Source organism: Eurosta solidaginis, chromosome X, assembly GCF_040869045.1.
Source record: "Eurosta solidaginis isolate ZX-2024a chromosome X, ASM4086904v1, whole genome shotgun sequence".
NCBI lineage: Eukaryota > Metazoa > Arthropoda > Insecta > Diptera > Tephritidae > Eurosta > Eurosta solidaginis.
In genome coordinates, this window is record NC_090324.1 from 152,543,506 (window position 1) to 152,562,516 (window position 19,011).

At 38.9% G+C, this 19,011-nt stretch overlaps 2 protein-coding genes across 18 annotated transcripts in view; both read left to right on the forward strand.

Annotated features, from left to right (window-relative positions):
* The window catches only part of rho-5 (rhomboid-5), a 1,371,034-nt gene that overhangs the window by 910,023 nt on the left and 442,000 nt on the right, over positions 1-19,011 (forward strand). The gene's annotated exons all lie outside the window — the stretch shown is intronic.
* Positions 14,295-18,783, forward strand: LOC137235413 (uncharacterized). The gene is made up of 2 exons (XM_067758387.1): positions 14,295-15,161; positions 15,236-18,783. Exons 1-2 carry the CDS (start codon positions 14,453-14,455, stop codon positions 15,244-15,246), a joined length of 720 nt encoding a protein of 239 aa, XP_067614488.1. The 5' UTR covers positions 14,295-14,452; the 3' UTR covers positions 15,247-18,783.

A 19,011-nucleotide genomic window follows, 5' to 3' on the forward strand; every position in this document is an offset into this window, starting at 1 on the left:
CTACTGTCCTTCATTCCACTCCATTCGAGTGCCTTCTTTCACTGAATTCGAGTGCCTTACACTCTATTCGCAATATAACCTTAATTTAAGCTGCCAAACTATATAGTAAATAATGATTACTTCGAGGGTATGGGATTAACCATACTATTTTATATGAGAAAAATTTCTTTCCACGTGGTGAATCCCATGCTCGCGAATTAGGCACAGTGTTGAATAGCAGCAACTCTCGATTACAGATGTCGACCGTTCATGCTATAATATTCAAAGGTGGCATTATATGACCAGCAGCAAATACTCTTTAAACATAAGATGGCGCATTGTAGAGTTCAAAAACTTTGTGGAAATTGTAGGACGGCTGTAAGATGAATAAACCATAAATTTTGCTATGCTGTCCGATTTTTTAAGGCTGTATAACTCTGTAATTTATTTTGCCTTTGGAAAAATTACCTATTTGAAAATAAGCTGGCTGTAAAATATTGGCATAACAGCTTAAGTTAAATCAACAATTGAAAATCTCAGCCAAGCGATTTGTAAAAGATGCTAGTTTGTCTATTTGTTTCTTATTTGCTCGAGCTGCAGCAGTGTTACGTTTTATGACAGCGCATAACGTACTTCAGCAAAATTTGAGCGCGTTCGTTGAACGAAATGTTGACAATCCATCAACTAAGCAGCACATTAGCAATACTACTGTTATTATTTGGCTGTTAAAACACACCCATATTAATTGTGCATTAAATCTAAAATATAAAACTCAAAAATTACTCCGGTTGTTTGGTACGCAGAATTTATTTGGTTCAAAGTCACAGCCAATAATAGCCAAAGCCATAATAATTTACATGGGTCATCAATTCTTTCTTTGATTCAAAAGCTGAACCACCAGCGCTACCGTCATCAGCTCAATGTCATCAGTGTCAGTAGCGCCGATAACAGCAAACTTGTGCCTGACACACAAATCGTTTCACTCAATAGCGCAAGTGAAATGTACTACGCACTCACTACTGAGTAGCGTCAAAAATTCGTTTGCAGTCATCGAGCTACCATTGAGCTGGCACTGGCGCTGGCGCAATGCAATTTACATCACTAAAATTGTGCGAATGGCCAGGCTTATGACTTTTTTAATCCAGAGTCGCAGCCGTCCCACTTTGTGGCGAATGAACGACTCTTTGATGAAAACTATCTTAAGCTAATTTGGTTGAGTGAACGCGCAATTTTAGCAGCCAAAAATAGTGATGTTAATGAGTTAAATTGGACGATCCAAAACCAAATTCCGGGAGAATTACAATCCTACAAATCAATCGATCCAATTGATAATGAGGAGGATATATTAAATTATCCTACAAAATTTTTAAATTCTTTAGATTTGCTTGGAATGCCCCCTTATCATTTGCGTCTCAAAGTTGGATCTGTAATTATAATGTCTCGTAATCTGCATGCACCAAAACTGTGTAATGGAAGAAGATTGATTTTAATGAAGCTTATGAACAATTTGATAATGGCAAAGCTTTTTAAAAGACCGTGCAAGGGAGAGAAATGCCTGATTCCGAGAATACCCTTGACTTCAGTTTCAGTTTAGGCGCATTCAGTTTCCAGTAAAACTTCCGATGACCACTAATAAGTCACAAGGACAGTCGTTGCAAGTCTGTGGCATAAATTTAAAGATGCCATGCTTTTCAGACGGCCAACTATATGTAGCGTGTTCCCGAGTTGGGAAACCATCAACACTTTTTATTTACGCTCTAGATCAGAAAACTAAAAAGGTTGTGTATCGTGCAGCTTTGACTTGAGCACACTAATTACTTTTTATAGGGTGAATAGAATTCAATGATACAATATTTAGTTTAATTTTATTTTCTGAAACAAATACACTTGCTTTTTGAATTTAAATCAAATCATAATTTTAATAAATTTATAACCTAAGTTATTAGCAATCACAAATTTCTAACCAAAACTAGAAGTCTCGAAATTAATTCATTAAAACAATATATTTTGAGCAAAACGAAGTTTGCCGGGGTCAGCTAGTATTAATATATATTGTGATTGTTGGAAAGAGGATGAATTGCTTAATTAATACGATCCTTTAAAACCATCAAAAATACCTCATGAAAATGTGTAGAACCCATTTAAGCAATTTAAATTTACCCCTCAAATGGGACATTACAAATAAATTTCCCAAAAAGTATGAAATGACGTCTTTTATTCTCTCTATCCTCTCTGCTACTAGTACCTTGCCTACGATGTCGTGTACAAACCCGGTTATGCATAACCAACACCAAACACCTCAATCGTATAGCGCTGTTGTGGCTCGTGTGGCTGCAGAAATCACACCAAGTGTTGCCTCTGATGCTCCAAAATCAATGAATTGTTAGTAAAACAAATGTTGCTAGTAATACAAGTAACAAAGCTCTCGCAAATCATAAGCACTGTACCATGGCGGACCGATACACAGTGTTTCGTGTAGAACAAGCTAGCTGGACAAAATTATTTTATGAGATTTTCCGTTTCACATGTAGTCATTTATTACAACTACGTCATTTTTTCAGTCATATGTTCTCTTTTTTCTTTTTTTCCAAAATTTTACTTCATATACATACATTTGCTTATTTCATATACAGTAACTCATGTGAATAAGTGACATAGATCCAAAAAAAATTAGAGGACTTAAGAATATTACTTTATTGTACATAAATTGAATGGACTACAAATCTCAATACTATGAAAAATTCTAAAAATTCCGAAAAAAAATTAAAATTTTTTATGAAAATTCGTCGAATTTTTCTAAAATTTTTTAAATATAATTTAGTTTTTGTTATAGATCGTGACAAATTTCCTTATGGGAAATTAGTTAAAATATATTTGCGAAAGCGAAAATTCTAAGAATTGTCCAAAAAGGAGTGTCTACTTATTTATGTGAGTGACTGTACATATGTACATACATATTTTGTATTTATTTGAGTATTTGTCCTGGCACTACAATTTTTACAAAATTATTTTATAGTACCAGTCAGGAATGTAAAAGTGAATTACAATAATAATAATAACAATCTAAATAATTAAATTAATTATGTGAAAATTACTTATTACAAAAACTTAAAAGTAAAGTATCATACAAAGTAGAAAAGACAATAGATTTAAATTAAATAAACCTGATCCAACAAAAAGTTATAAGGTTGGTTATCTTTTATAATTATGTTATTATTCGCTATCATCACTTTCATTCGATGAGTCACTTTTGGAATAGTCATGAGCATCAGCAACACTACTGTGAAAACTTGAAACAACTGGGGTATTTATTGACTCCTCAACATTATCGGGGGACAGTAAATTTAAGACTTCTGAAGTCAGACTTTTAAATTTTTTCTTAGGTATCTCCCTAAAACTGTTAACTAAAGGACCCGATGTTATAAGCAACATATTCATAAGATCTCTATTCGTGGCTTCACGCGACTGCTTTTGTGTGTTATCATCCCTGAATCGTCTCAAATCTTTGTTACGGGCTTCCTGTGCTCCCTCAGAAAGTTGACCAATAGGTAAAATTGCTGATTTTATAATATCAGTACTAAGCACTAAGATTTTATGAACTGTAACAGGCATATTCAACGATATATAGAGATCTATGTATATTTTTTTAGTCTCGACCGCAAATTTTTGAAATCTTTGGATATTTATATTGTACCCAGATGCTAATGCGCGAAGCAGAGTGTCGAATCTTTTGACGAGTGTTACATCCAATCCCTTAATCTCAGCACTAGCCTCAGAATTTTCGAAACACCTACGACCAGTGTTGCCGTAATTGGTATTGCCGAAACCTAGTTTTGGTTTATCTACTATCAATCCAAGTACACTTTTTAATTTATTCTGGATTTCGTTGGAACGTAGCTTTACACTCTCTTTATCTGCCTCATTCCTAAGCTGCCATTTTTGTACTTCGAGGCGATAACTTATGTGAAGCAAGCATTCAAAATATCTTATCCATGCATGGAGAGTAGACAAACCAAAACCAAGATTATTTGGGTTAGGCGTAAAGTCCCGTAACTCATTATTCATATCTTTTGGAGTGGCACCACAAATATAACACTTTTGTGCGGAAGAAGTTTCAGTCAAAGCATTGCAAACTTTTCCGTCAATCATTGTTAGAAGCATATTGTGATTTACGGAAACTTCGTATTCTTCGAGCATGTACTTTGTTGGCAACAACGCATTTATCTCATCTAAAACTTTGTTCGTTTCAAAAACAATAAAATCTTTTGTTTCTTTAGACAAAATAAATTTAATTGGACGACAATACATGGTAGAAGAAGGTCGAGGATTCTGCCAAACAATGTTACCTTTTTCATCCTGTAATTGAAGAGGAACGAAAGAAAATATAAACAAAAACTCATCAGTGTCAGAACTGCATGTAAACTTTTGCTTATATGAGCTATGACCAGAGCTTCCATCGCAACCCCTCTTGCTGATTAAAGTTTACGTCAAATTTGTAGGTAATAAACTAACAAAAACTTCTTGATTTGCTAAAAATAAACGCTCAACAGTTTTATCTAATACGGACTGGACTTTAATTTCCGCACGTGTTTCACCCACATCAATTTCAATTGGATAGCATTCTGCCTTAGCTTTTCTTAGACTATAAAATGATGGATAAACCTTATGGCCTGCCTTGATGCTCCACTTCCGAGTCGTTCTGTACCCATGAGTCGTCGACTTGCTCTCTACGTAGTATGCTAAAGCTTCTACATTGCTCAAGCATCTTGTATCTGGCTCACATGTCATCTTTTTGCCGGATATTTGAGTGATTTCCTGTGAATTTTTATAATGTTAGCAACATTTCTGTTGCCGGACATACGCGTTGATACTTCTGCCGCATAAAGTAACACACCAGGACTTCTAGATTGCAAGAGGTCATCCACTTGACGGCGTTTGGTTTTTTTACTGCAGCTAACAAAGTCCTTCTTTCGTCTTCCGGGGCCGGGGTTACCTGAAGAAGTGGTTGGTTGCTCTGATGGCAACTTTGAATCCACCGTTATTGTAAATGTGATGTATGGACCCGAAAGCCACTCCGAGTTTTTATTCAAAAGTCGCTCCTTATGTCTTCCAGAAGTGTTCCACTTTTGATCCAGCTTCGACGAATATGCCGATATTTGTAAGCTTAAACTTTTTATCGAATACTTGGCTGCTGCGCTTAAATCATACTTAAGTAAAACAAAACTCAATAATTCTTTATATCTGGTTTCCTTCGAATGTTGAACCCAAATGTCAAAAAATCCCGTTCTTGGTACGGTTATAACTAAACTGCTTTGTGTTGTTGATTTTCCGACAGGGTGAATAGTTGATAATTGTTGTGCTGCCATCTTAAGTGTCGTTGATCGTTCTGATTTGTTATCAGTTGTGCAGTATTTATATTACATTCAGGTATTGGCGTAGATGCTACCAAATGGGGTTGTTTTGTGTAGCGTTCCTGTGTGGTTATACTTCCATTAGGATTGCTTTGTATGTAACTGTTATTATGCCTTGGTGACTGGTGCGGTAGGTTGTGGCAGGTTGAAGTCAGTGAGCTTCGCCTTTTTGCTTTTGGTGTGCTCTTGTTGACCTTGCGCGTTTATTTTTGTGTGTTTTATGGCTACGTGTTTTTTTCCTGTACCTGGGAATTGGTTTTGCCGTTTGTAAATCAGCTTTAAAGGTTCAAATATCTCGTCGGAACTGGTACGTACATACATCCTATTTTATATGTAGGGATAACTAAATCTACAAAAAAAAATTTAAAACAGATGTGCAAAGAATTCGCAATGGTTTTTTCTTTCGATTATTAGAGAATACCTGCTACTATAACATGTGTAAAATTTAGCTCGGATGTCCGCGGATGTATGTAACTTTTTTGTCCCTAAAGTTACCCCTTTCTTATAGTTAAATACCCTAAACTCGCAGAAGAGGAAAGTAATTTCCCTAGGGAGATGCGCGTCATTCTAGCTCAACTTCAATCTGTATACTGTAACAGGTTGAACTCGTACCTACCCATAATGAACCCCGACTTACATAATGTATGTCATGCAAAGTACGTAAGTTCTATTTGGTAAATCTCTCCACAAAACGTTTGATGCCATAAAAAAATACTTGACGCGATTTACCTCCTAGGAGATTTAGACCCATCTTCTCTTCCATTTAACGCCGTGCTACTTATTTTATGGCGATTACGAACGGCATTTGCAAGGCAGATGAGTCTTCCATGGGAAGCTTTTCATGGGAGAAATACACTCGGAGTGCTTGCCAAACCACTGCCAAGAGGCGACCCCGTTTAGAAAAAGTTTTTCCTAACTGAAATTTATTTAACGTCATAAGTCGATCAAAAATCTTTTAAATCATTGTATGTAAGAGGACACAAATTGGTATATAATGTTCGGTTTCGTCCAAACTTAAACTTCCCTACAGATTTTCTACCAAATTCAAAACATACGAACTCATTCAAAAAAAGTTCCTTTGCTTTTGGTAAAATTTCCGAAGTACTTACTTGGATCGAGTATACTCGATACCTTTCTCTGAGAATGAGTATTAGCATCGATACTTTGATGCGAGTTGTGTTGTTGTTGTAGCAGGGCTTCGCCCCATCCAATAGGCGCTACAAATCACAAATTGTCATCAATGTCCTCTAACGGGAGTCCAACGAAACATGCTGTTTCAATAGGGGTGGACCATAATGAGAGGGGTGTTAGAGGCGTTCGTTTCACATTACAATTGAGGAGATGGTTGGTGTCATGTGGGGACACATTGCAAGCAGGACATACATTTCGTATGAGTTGAACCTGTTACAGTATCCAGATAGAAGTTGAGCTAGGGTGGCGCGCGTCTCCCTAGGATGCGTGCGTTCCTCCTCTGCTAGTTCTGGGTATTTTTCTTTCAGTACCGGATTTACCAGGAAATTCCTGTCATAGAGGTCCGACGCCTGTTTGTGGATATAACTGAGGACTTTCTTGTGCTTTTTTGCTTCATACGGCTGTGTTCTCAGGTGCCGTATTTCCTCATAATGCTTGAGGATATGACCCCTTAAGCCCCTGGGCGGTGTAGCAATCATAAATCGAACTAGGCATGAAACATTCTCAACATTTTTCACGAAAGAAGATGGACTTTGTTTTTTGTAATGACATAAAAGGTATGTTCGAAGAAATTGGCATACCTTGCGTTCCTAACGAACGGCGTTTGTTCATTGACAGCTCAACAAAAAGCTTAAAAGCTTTTTTATTACACAACGGAAATAAATTTCCATCTTTTCCAATTGCTCACTTAGTACATCTTAAAGAAAATTATGAAAGTGTCAAAATTGTGCTAGAATCTGCAAAAGATCGCAAGTTCAACTGGCAGCTGATTGGAAATTTTAAAATTATGGGATTTTTGATGGGACTTCAAAGCGGATAATCAAAGTATCCATGTTATTTGTGCTTATGGGACAGTAGAGCGGATGCTAAGCATTATACTCAACGGGCATGGCCTGTGAGAATAAAACTTTGTGTCACTTTAAAATCATTTTAAATCATTTTCCATTTTTTTGTAAGTTATTTCGATATTAAAACTAAATAAAAATATTTTTTTGAATTGCTTCATTTTCAACTAAAGATTAAAACCACAGATTTTGAAAAATATCGTTCAAGCGATTTCCTAAATAGGAAAGCAAACTTTTTCATGCCTTATATTTTTTTTCGTCAAATTACGACCTAAAGAATTGAAATTTAATGCTTTGAAGTCAAAATCAAATTTTGTGTTGACCTGTGTTATGTATTTCGGGGTTGATTCTGGATAGGTAAGAAGTTAACCTGTTACAGTATCCAGATCGAAGTTGAGCTAGAGTGACGCCCGTCTCCCTAGTGGGAGTGCTTTCCTCCTCTGCGAGTGCAAGGTATTTATCTTTTAGCAATGGGTTCGCCGGGAAATTCCTGGGATAGAGGTTCAACGCCTCTTTGTGGATATCACTGAGGACTTGTTTGTGTTTTTTTCTTCATACGGCTGTGTTCTCAGGTCCCGTATTTCTTCATAATGCTTGCGGAGATGACTTTTTAAGCCCCTGGGAGAGAGGTCTCTTCAATCAGATGTCTGTTGGGATGCCCACGTTTCTGGGTATTCAACAGAATCTGTTTGGTTAGCATTGCATTTCTCTCTCCAATGGAGAGTACTCTCGCCTCATTGTATAGATGGTGTTCTGGGGACATAAGAAGACAGCTCGCAGGGGTTCTGAGGGCAGTATTTTGGAAGGCTTGTATTTTCTTACAGTGAGTAACCTTTAGGCTTGGTGACCATATCGGGGACGCGTAGCATGGAATCGGCCGGTCAATTGCTTTGTAAGTAGTGATGAACGTTTCTTTATCTTTACCCCATGTGCTGCCGGCAAGAGATTTGAGGATTTTATTACGGCCCTGGATTTTCGATACAATTGCGGCTGCATGCCCTCCAAAATTTAAATCCTAATCGAACGTCACACCCAAGATTTTAGGGTGTAAGACAGTCGGTAGCGTGGTGCCATCGACGTGGATGTTCAATATGGTCGACATTTCGCGCGTCCATGTTGTGAATAAGGTCACCGATGATTTGGTCGGTGATAATGTCAGGTTTCGCGAGGCGAAGAAACTGGAGATATTAGGGAGATAATTGTTTATTTTGTTACAAAGATCATCGAACTGTGGGCGTGCCCTGTGGCCATTATTGTGCAGTCATCGGCGTAGGAAACAATAGTGACTCCTTCTGGTGGTGAAGGTACCTTTTATATGTAGAAGTTAAACAGAAGTGGGAATAGGACACCACCCTGTGGCACCCCTAGTTTAATGCTTCTTGGTTTGGATGTTACGTTCCTGAATTGCACCGATGCTTGCCGACCAGACAGATACTTTTCGGTGCACCTTATTAGACTTGGGGGAAGGGGAGACCCTTCCAGTTCTTGCAGTAACGTGATGTGGTAGGAGAGATACCGGACGATAAAAATCTCCTATGTTGGCTGCTTTCACAGGCTTTAATAGCGGAACAACCTTGGCCATTTTCCATATATCGGGGATGACGAAGATGGATAGGGACAAGTTGAAGACATGCGCTAGATAAATAAATCCCTTTTTGCATAGGTTTTTAAGCATCGGCATGCCTATGCCGTCTGGGCCCATTGCTTTTGATGATTTAGCACGAACTATGGCATCCTCAGACTCAAGATTTTAGGGTGTAAGACAGTCGGTAGCGTGGTGCCATCGACGTAGATGTTCAATATGGTCGACATTTCGCGCGCCCGTGTTGTAAATAAGGTCACCAATGATTTGGTCGGTGACAATGTCCGGTTTCACGAGGCGAAGAAACTGGAGAGATTAAGGAGATAGCTGTTTATTTTGTTAAAAAGCTCATAGATCTGTGGGCCTGAGCCTCTAGCCATTATTGTGCAGTCATCGGCGTAGAAACCGATAGTGACTTCTTCTGGTGGTGAAGGTAGCTTTGATATGTAGAAGTTAAACAGAAGTGGAGATAGAATACCACCCTGTGACACCCCTTGTTTAATGCTTCTTGGCTTAACTTGCTGAATTGCACCGATGCTTGCCGACCAGACAGTTCCTTTGCGGTCCACCTTTTGAGACTTTGGGGAAGGGGAGACCCTTCCAGGTCTTGCAGTAACCTGCCGTGGTAGGAGAGATATCGGACGATAAGAAGTTAGCTAGTTTCCCAGGCTTTAATAGCGGAATAGCCTTGGCCATTTTCCATTTTTCGGGGATGACGAGGACAAGTTGAAGGCATGCGCTAGATAACTAAATCCCTCTTTGCCTAGGTTTTTAAGCATCGGCATGGCTATGCCGTCTGGGCTCACTACTTTAGATGCTTTGGCATGAACCATGCATTGCATATTGTCTGCAAAAAGCGCTCGTGCATTTTTTCCCATCCGACAGCACTTTATCGCCAAAGGCGATGGAGATTTTGTCATTGTGCTTAAACGGACTCGATATGGACTTTACGGTGGAAAAAAGCATACCCACACCGGCAGAGAGGTTACAATTCTTTAAATGCTCCTCCCATTTCGCCCGCTTGTGCTCATCCACCAGCAATCTGATGTGTTGGTTTATCTCCCTTATTTAGGGGGTCGCCGGGGTCGTGCTGTTTTATAAGGCCACGTTCTTTCGCTAAATTTGCGGCCTCCGCCGGAAAATGTGGCTGAATTCCCGGAATTCTTCCGGCGGGAATAAAACAAACCGGGCGGATTCGCTGACCTTGGCGATCATCAGCCGGGATAGGGAGGGCAGAAAAGCGATTGTCTGTAAAGGATTTGTAACCATCCCAGTTTCCTTTCCTAAAGTTGATGAAAGAGCGTTTCTCAGTAATGATGAAGTCGGCAGATCGCTTGAGCGAAAGGACTATAGTCAAGTGGTCAGATGCCAATTTTACCATCGGCTGTCAGTTGACGCAGTTTACTAGTCCTGCGCTTGCGATGGATAGATCTGGCGAGCTGGGACAGCTTTTTACCATATGGGTGGGGGCGTCTCCGTTTATTGTTAAGAATGTCGTTTCCTCTATTTGGTACGCCAATATTTCACCCCTGCCGTCCGCCTGTAGGTTAAAATGCCATAGATCGTGATGGGCATTGAAATCGCCAAAGATAATGCGATTTTCGCGAGTGGGTAGGGCGGTATCCACTAGCGCAATTGGTGACAGGAAGGATGTAGATGTTGATGATTTCTAAGTTTACATCACCTGACTGGACATAAATGTCTTAACTTTCCAGGACACTGTCCAGCGGTCGATGTCGGGATCAGGGGTAGATTATATTGCACTTATCGGTGGATGATAAAAGCGAGACCGCCTCCATTTTCGCTCTCGCGATCTTTTCTGTGGACGTTATACCCAGAGCAGAGCTGCAGGACAGATCTTGCTGTGAGTTTTGTCTCTTGAATCGCAGCAATGCGGATATTATGCCGCTTCATGAAATCAACTATCTCCGTGATCTTCCCAGTTAACCCATTACAGTTTAACTGCAGAATTCTGAAGTGCAACGGGGAGACGTGGACACTCTAGGGGTAAGTGACGGGTGACTACGCCCGAGTTGAGGGAGGAAAGAACAAAATTGCTGTTGTGGACCTGGGACTGGACGTCCTTGGCTAAGCATTGGGGCACCCGGTTTAGTTGGGTTTACGGCCTGGCAGCATGGCGCGATGAAAACCGTCAGGGGGTTGCCGTCGCTGACACCGGAACATCTAAGCATTGGGCAGATGTCGCAAGCATATATATTCTGTACTGGCAAACGGTGCAAAAGGTGGTAGGGACTAAGAGTCTGTTTCCTTGACCTACTCGAATGCGAGATGGTTTAATTCTAGCCAGGGACCATCTAATTATTTTACGTCAAGTAACGGAGGAACAACAATATTATAGTTTTCATGTTTATACTATGTTTCAATTTCGCGAAAGTTTCTGGAACATCCGGGTACCGGTATCGATACTTTTTCTTAAAGTTTTGTCACTACATACAGGTATTCCCGGACCCCCAAATGACCCCGAGGGAGCGCTCAAAAATATCATGGAATGACCTCCTAATGACACAAGGGAGTTCCCAAAACCATCCCGTAATGGCCTCGTGAGAGTTCCCAAAAACATCCCAGAACGTCTACCAAATGACACCGGGAGGACTCCAAGGGAGTCACTAAAAGCATACCGGAAAGACCACCAAATGACCCCGAGGGAGTCCCAAAACCATCCCGAAATTAACCCCAAATTGGTAATTAATTTTTAAATCTGGCAATATCGAAATAACTCATATGTATTAAATAACCACACGTCTATATACATATACTACTTATAAACAAGTAAGAAAGGCTAAGTTCGGGTGTAACCGAACATTAGATACTCAGTTGAGAGCTATGGAGAGAAAATAAGGATGAATCACCATGTAGGAAAATGAAGGTATAAAACAGTATTTTTAGAGGGAGTGGGCCATAGTTCTATAGGTGGACGCCATTTAGGGATATCGCCATAAAGGTGGACCAGGGCTGACTCTAGAATTTGTTTGTACGATATGGGTATCAAATGAAAGGTGTTAATGAGTATTTTAAAAGGAAGTGAGCCTTAGTTCTATAGGTGGACGCTTTTTCAAGATATCGCCATATAGGTGGACCAAAAGTAGCTCTAGAATGCGTTTGTACGATATGGGTATCAAATGAAAGGTGTTAATGAGTATTTTAAAAGGGCGGGGGCCTTAGTTCTATAAGTAGACGCCTTTTCGAGATATCGCCATAAAGGTGGACCAGGGGTGACTCTAGAATGCGTTTGTACGGTACGGGTATCAAATGAAAGGTGTTAATGAGTATTTTAAAAGGGAGTGGGCCTTAGTTCTATGGGTGGACGCCTTTTCGAGATATCGCCATAAAGGTGGACCAGGGGTGACACTAGAATATGTTTGTACGATATGGGTATCAAATGAAAGGTGTTAATGAGTTTTTTGAAATGGAGTGGGCCTTAGTTCTATAGGTGGACGCCTTTTCGAGATATCGCCATAAAGCTGGATCAGGGGCGACTCTAGAATTTGTTTGTACGATATGGGTATCAAATGAAAGGTGTTAATAAGTATTTTAAAAGGGAGTGGGCCTTAGTTCTATAGGTGGACGCCCTTTCGAGATATCGCCATAAAGGTGGACCAGGGGTGACTCTAGCCCTCTCTCTCTCACTCTCACCCTGGTCCACATTTTGGTCGATATCTGGAAAACGCCTTCACATATACAACTACTACCACTCCCTTTTAAAACTCTCATTAATACCTTTAATTTGATACCCATATCGTACAAACGCATTCTAGAGTCAACCCTGATCCACCTTTATGGCTATATCCCTAAATGGCGTCCACCTATAGAACTATGGCCCACTCCCTCATAAAATACTCTTTAGTGCCTTTCATTTGATACACATGTCATAGCTCTCAACTGAGTATGTAATGTTCGGTTACACCCGAACTTAACCTTCCTTACTTGTAAGTAATTGTCGATGTCGAAAAATTGGGCGTGGTCATAGTCGGATTTTGGCCATTTTTTATACCAATACAAAGTGAGTTCAGATAAGTACCTACGTGAACTGAGTTTAGTAAAGATATATCGATTTTTGCTCAAGTTATCGTGTTAAAGGCCGAGCGGAAAGAAGGAGGGTCGACTGTGTATAAAAACTGGGCGTGGCTTCAACCCTTTTTCACAGAAGCCAGTTATCGTCCTAGAATCTAAGCCCTTACCAAATTTCACAAGGACTGGTAAATTTTTGTTCGAATTATAGCATTAAAAGTATCCTAGACAAATTAAATGAAAAAGGGCGGAGCCACGCCCATTTTGAAATTTTCTTTTATTTTTGTATTTTGTTGTACCATATCATTACTGGAGTTGAATGTTGAAATAATTTACTTATATACTGTAAAGAAATAAAATTTTTTGTTAAAACTTGACTTAAAAAAAATTTGTTTTTAAAAGTGGGCGGGGTCGTTCTGCGATTTTGCTAATTTTTATTAGGCATACATATAGTAATAGGAGTAACGTTCCTGCCAAATTTCATCATGATATCTTCAACGACTCCCAATTTACAGCTTGCAAAACTTCTAAATAACCTTCTTTTAAAAGTCGGCGGTGCCACGCCCATTGTCCAAAATTTTACTAATTTTCTATTCTGCGTTATAAGTTGAACTCACCAACCAAGTTTCATCGGTCTTTGGTAATGATTTGTCGCACTTTTACGATTTTTCGAAATTTTCGATATCGAAAAAGTGGGCGTGGTTATAGTCCGATATCATTCATTTTAAATAGCGGTCTGAGATGAGCGCTCAGGAACCTACATACCAAATTTCTTCAAGATACTTCAAAATTTACTCAAGTTATCGTGTTAACGGACGGACGGACGGACGGACATGGCTCAATCAAATTTTTTTTCGATCCTGATTATTTTGATATATGGAAGTCTATATCTATCTCGATTCTTTTATACCTGTACAACCAACCGTTATCCAAACAAAGTTAATATACTCTGTGAGCTCTGCTCAACTGAGTATAAAAAGTCACTTGAAGTACGACTGTCAACGAAGATATAAAAAAAAAAATGTAAGGCACGATAACCTCCGAAGAGATCTAAGGCCGAGCTTCTCTTCCAATTTGCGTCGTGCTCCTCTTGATTTTCCCTACAAATTGGCCGGACAGGACCTACATGATTTTATGCCGACTCCCAACGGCATCTGCAAGGCAGATGAGTTTTCACTGAGAGCTTTTCATGGCAGAAATACACCCGGAGCGCTTTCCAAACATTGATTTATATTCGTGGAGTGCGGACGTGTTTTTTCTTTGCTCCGCATTATGGTGAATTTTATCATAATAAACCGTCTTTAATCGCGTAATTTTGTGACCAATTGTCGTGCAATTGCATATTGACTCTTGGTGTATAAACTTTATTGACGCTAACCGCTGTCTAGTTAATCGAATATTCATTTAATATTAAAATGCCTTGTGTGTGCAAACAAAAAGTTGATCGCATAGATCCAAAAATTCAGTGTGCAAAGTGCAAAGAAATTTTTCACTTGCATTGTGTTGGTTTTGTGCAAACCGATGTTGACTATTTGCTCTCGGCAGGTAAATCTTTTTTGTGTGAGAAGTGCATGGCAGAGCGTCGCTCATCTCTCCGCCCGCCTGTATCACCCGTTGTATCGTGTGAACGACCACTTGAAAGTTCTTCATTGAACACAAACAATACAAACAATATAAATAATGCGAAACCCACTGTGGACAATGAACTGGATGGTTTGCATGCAGAAGATGCTAATATGCATTCCTCTTTACGCTTCTTTCGTGATGACAATAAAAAGTTATCACGAAAGTTTGATGCTTTATGTGCCGAATTTAAGTTATTGTCCACAAACCTACAAGACAGAGATGCTGTTATAACTTCTCTTAAGTCGGAAATAGTAGATTTGAGAAAGGCTGTAGTCGATTTGCTTAAGCTGGTTTCGGACAATGCTCTTAATGTAAACAAACAAAAAGAGTTGTCTGATAATGTTAATGTTCCTGCTGCTTGCTCTTTGGTTATGCGGGATGCTGTCGCTGCTGCTGCCGATGATGTTGCTGGCGTACCAAAATCAAATACTGTTGATACGTCTATTAATAGCATGACCGTGTTGACAAATAACTCTCTCACTCAGTCTTTGCTAAAAGGTAATGCGACTGAACATAATAATGTCAGAGACATACATTTACCGAATAATAATACCCAGCCGTTTATTTCAAAGGGTGCAGATAATAAACTTGGTGCGAACCGTACTAACTCTAGTCCGACTGTGAAGGGTAGTAAGAAAAGCAAAACTAAACCAGTATTAACGAATGTTTCCGCTGCTTCGGTGCCACTTTCTACTGCCTCTGTGTCTATCAACACTACTACCTCTTCTACTACTTGTGCCACTGGTACTAATACTTCGTTGCCAATGAGTTTCGCTACGGTGGTAGCCCAAAATAATAACCCATCAACTGCAAATTTTGGACTGCGGGATGCTCATACTGTGAGTAACACGCAAAATAATGATAATGTTCCTGCACCTTTACTGGTAGGGAGGAGTGCCAAGAAGAATCTAAGTAAGCCACTGGTTCTTGGCGTAAATACCAACTCGGAACTGTGTGTAGCTTCGAGTATGAAGTGGCTGCACGTCTCATCGTTCTTGCCCAAAGTGACCGAGGATGATATTTTAAGCTATGTCACGAAACATTCTGGCATTGGTAAAACTTATTTGAAATGCGACAAGCTCGTAAAAAGTGGTACCAATCTGTCCGAACTAAGGCGAGTCAGTTTTAAACTAGGCGTATCGGAATCTTATTACAACAAAGTTATTGATGCGAACATCTGGCCTGTTAATGTAATTCTACGGCCGTTCCGTTTTTTTCCAAGGGGCGGTGCAACTCAACAAGTGGTGTAGCAACATCCCTGAATTTCAAACCGAACTCTTTGCCGTTTAGTATATATTATGAAAATGCTTCTGGGCTTAGAACTAAGTCTAAAGCAGTATATGAATTTAGTTCACTATTGGGTTATGATGTTTACGTTTTCGTGGAAACCTGGCTAAATGAAAATTTCTATGACAACGAGTATTTTGATCCCGAAATGTACAACGTATATAGAAAAGATCGAGATACGTTAAAAACTGGCCTGTCCCGAGGAGGTGGTACTTTAATTGCTGTTCGGCGTAAATATCACTCATCATCTATTTCACTGCAGAATGAGGACACTCGGTTGGATCAACTGTGTGTATGTGTCAATGGGTCGTCGACACTCTTTATATGTGTATCTTACATTCCGCCTGGTAGTATTGACAGTTTGTATAAAGCACATACTGATAATCTTATAGACTTAGTTTCTACGAAATCAGAGTGTAATTTTTGTATTTTAGGTGATTTCAATATAGGAGATGTGAGCTGGGCGCCAGTGGGTGAGAGTTTAACTTTGTACCCCAACAATGTAACTAGCTTTTCCGAAACGTATGTTGTTGACAACTTATTAAGCGTCAATCTTACTCAAATTAATTCAATTTTAAATAAACTGTTTAAAACATTGGATCTAATTTTTTTAAGTGAAGATATGAGTTTTTCTTTGGAAGAATGTCTCGATCCTCTGTCATGCCCCGGCTTGCATCATGTTCCTCTTGTCCTGCAACTGGAGTTTTACGAATTTAGAAATGTCGACTTAGATTTGCTACCGGTTAATTACTGTTTCAAAAATTGCAACTTTAATGCCATTAGCGATAGAATCAATTTGCATGATTGGGATACTATATTTTCTGGGAAGAGTGTAAATGAATGCTTTGATCTTTTCAAAGTTAAAGTCAATGAAATTTGCTCCACTTTAATTCCTCGAGTGAAAAGGAAATGTTACAAAATACCTTGGTATACAAGAAAGTTGAAAAGACTTAAAAATTTAAGGAATAAGTTTTTTAAAAGGTATAAATTATCGAAGATGCGTCTTCATAAGGATAAATATTTATTATACTCAAGTAAGTTTAAATCTTTGAGTAAGAAACTTCATAAAGAGTATGTTGCTAAATTTGAAAGGAATATTAAGTTAAACCCTAAATCTTTTTGGCGTTACGTTAAGGCTAAAAAGTCGTGTGCAAGTATCCCATCTAAAGTTTCTTACAATGGAAAATCTGCGTATTCCCTCGGCGAAGCTGTCAACCTCTTTGCTGATTTTTTCGGGGCGAATTTTGAGACTGGGACGTTTCTCACCGAGGAACTAGATACGGAAAATGACACCCCTATTAATTTTGGTCAATTGTCCCTGACTCTTGAAGATGTCATTTGTGGCATCTCGGTGATCAAGTCGTCAGTGCAAATGGATGTAGATGGGTTCTGTTCTTTTTTGTTTAAAAATATTGCAGCAGTTGCGTATCCAATCTTATTAATTTTTAATAAATCTCTCAGGAATGGAGATTTCATAAACGCTTGGAAGGTAACGTCTATTACCCCGATATTCAAGAGTGGTAATAAAAGTAATGTTGCCAACTACTGTCCTATTTCTAAACTTTCCACTGTCTCGAAATTGTTTGAAATTGTAGTTAAGGATAAAATATTCTTCGCAGTAAAGACCTTGATTTCACCTAATCAGCATGGATTTATGCCTGGCAGATCAACTGTAACTAATCTAGCAGTATTTTCTGAATACTGTATTTCTTCATTTAATAGGAGAGCGCAAGTTGATACTATCTATACCGATTTTTCGAAGGCTTTTGACAAAGTCAACCATTCATTACTAATATCTAAACTTGCTGGCTTCGGCTTCCATTCTAGTATGCTATCTTGGGTGAGATCTTACTTGGCAGATCGTAGCTGTGTTGTTGTGGTAGATGGTATTTCTTCGCGGTCGTTTACTGCCAATTCTGGTGTACCACAAGGGAGCGTGTTGGGTCCCTTATTATTTGTTATCTTTATTAATGACATACGTCATTGTTTCAGTTATGCTGAATTCTTATTGTTTGCTGATGACTTGAAAATTTTTGCATCAATCACGACTCAATCTGAGTCCACTATGCTCCAAGCTGATCTTGATAACGTAATGGACTGGTGTAAACGGAATCGTCTGCTTTTAAATATAAGTAAATGTTTTAGTATTACCTTTGCTAAAACTCGAAATGTTCTTCCTGTTTCGTATCATATTGGGGACTCTACGCTGACGGTTGTTGATGAAATATCAGATCTTGGTGTAGTCTTTGATGCGAAGTTTCTATTCCACAGTCAGATTAATTATGTCATTGCGAAGTCTTATTCCACACTTGCGTTCATTCGCCGTTTCAGTATGGATTTTAGTGATCCTTATACTTTAAAACTTTTATTTACAACCCTAGTGCGGTCTAAACTAGAATATGCTGTTTTCATTTGGAGGCCGTACCATGCCTGCCATATAGACCGACTTGAGCGTATTCAAAAAATATTTTTGCGATTTGCCCTCCGGTCTTTGCGTTTTCAAGACCCTGTTCCAACATACAGTTCTAGGTGTCTTTTAATTAACCTTAAATCTTTAGTGAGTAGAAGATCAATGCTTTCATTGACATTTTTATATGATATCATCAATGGGACGGTTGACTCGCCCTATCTTTTAGAACGTATACGGTTCAATGTACCATCGCGAACCCTTCGATGTCACGATTTTTTCTGGTTAGATAGATTTAGAACGACTTATGCTTCCAACTCTCCAATTGCTAGGGCAATGAGGGAGTTTAATTTGCTGTATTCTATAGATATTGATTTTGCATTAAATAAATTTAGGTTTAAACTGCTATTGAATGAAATTATTTGAATATTTTATATATATTAGTTAAGATATATTAGTAAATAGTCTGTAAGGAGGTTCTGATTGTCCTAGACTATAATATGAATAAATAAATAAATAAATAAATAAATAAATAAATAAATAAACACTGCGGAGGGTCGACCCCGCTTAGAAAAATTTTCTTCTAATTGAAAAACCTTATTTCTAAGATTTTTGATGTTGCTTTGCCCGGGGTTTGAAACCAGGGCATCCGAT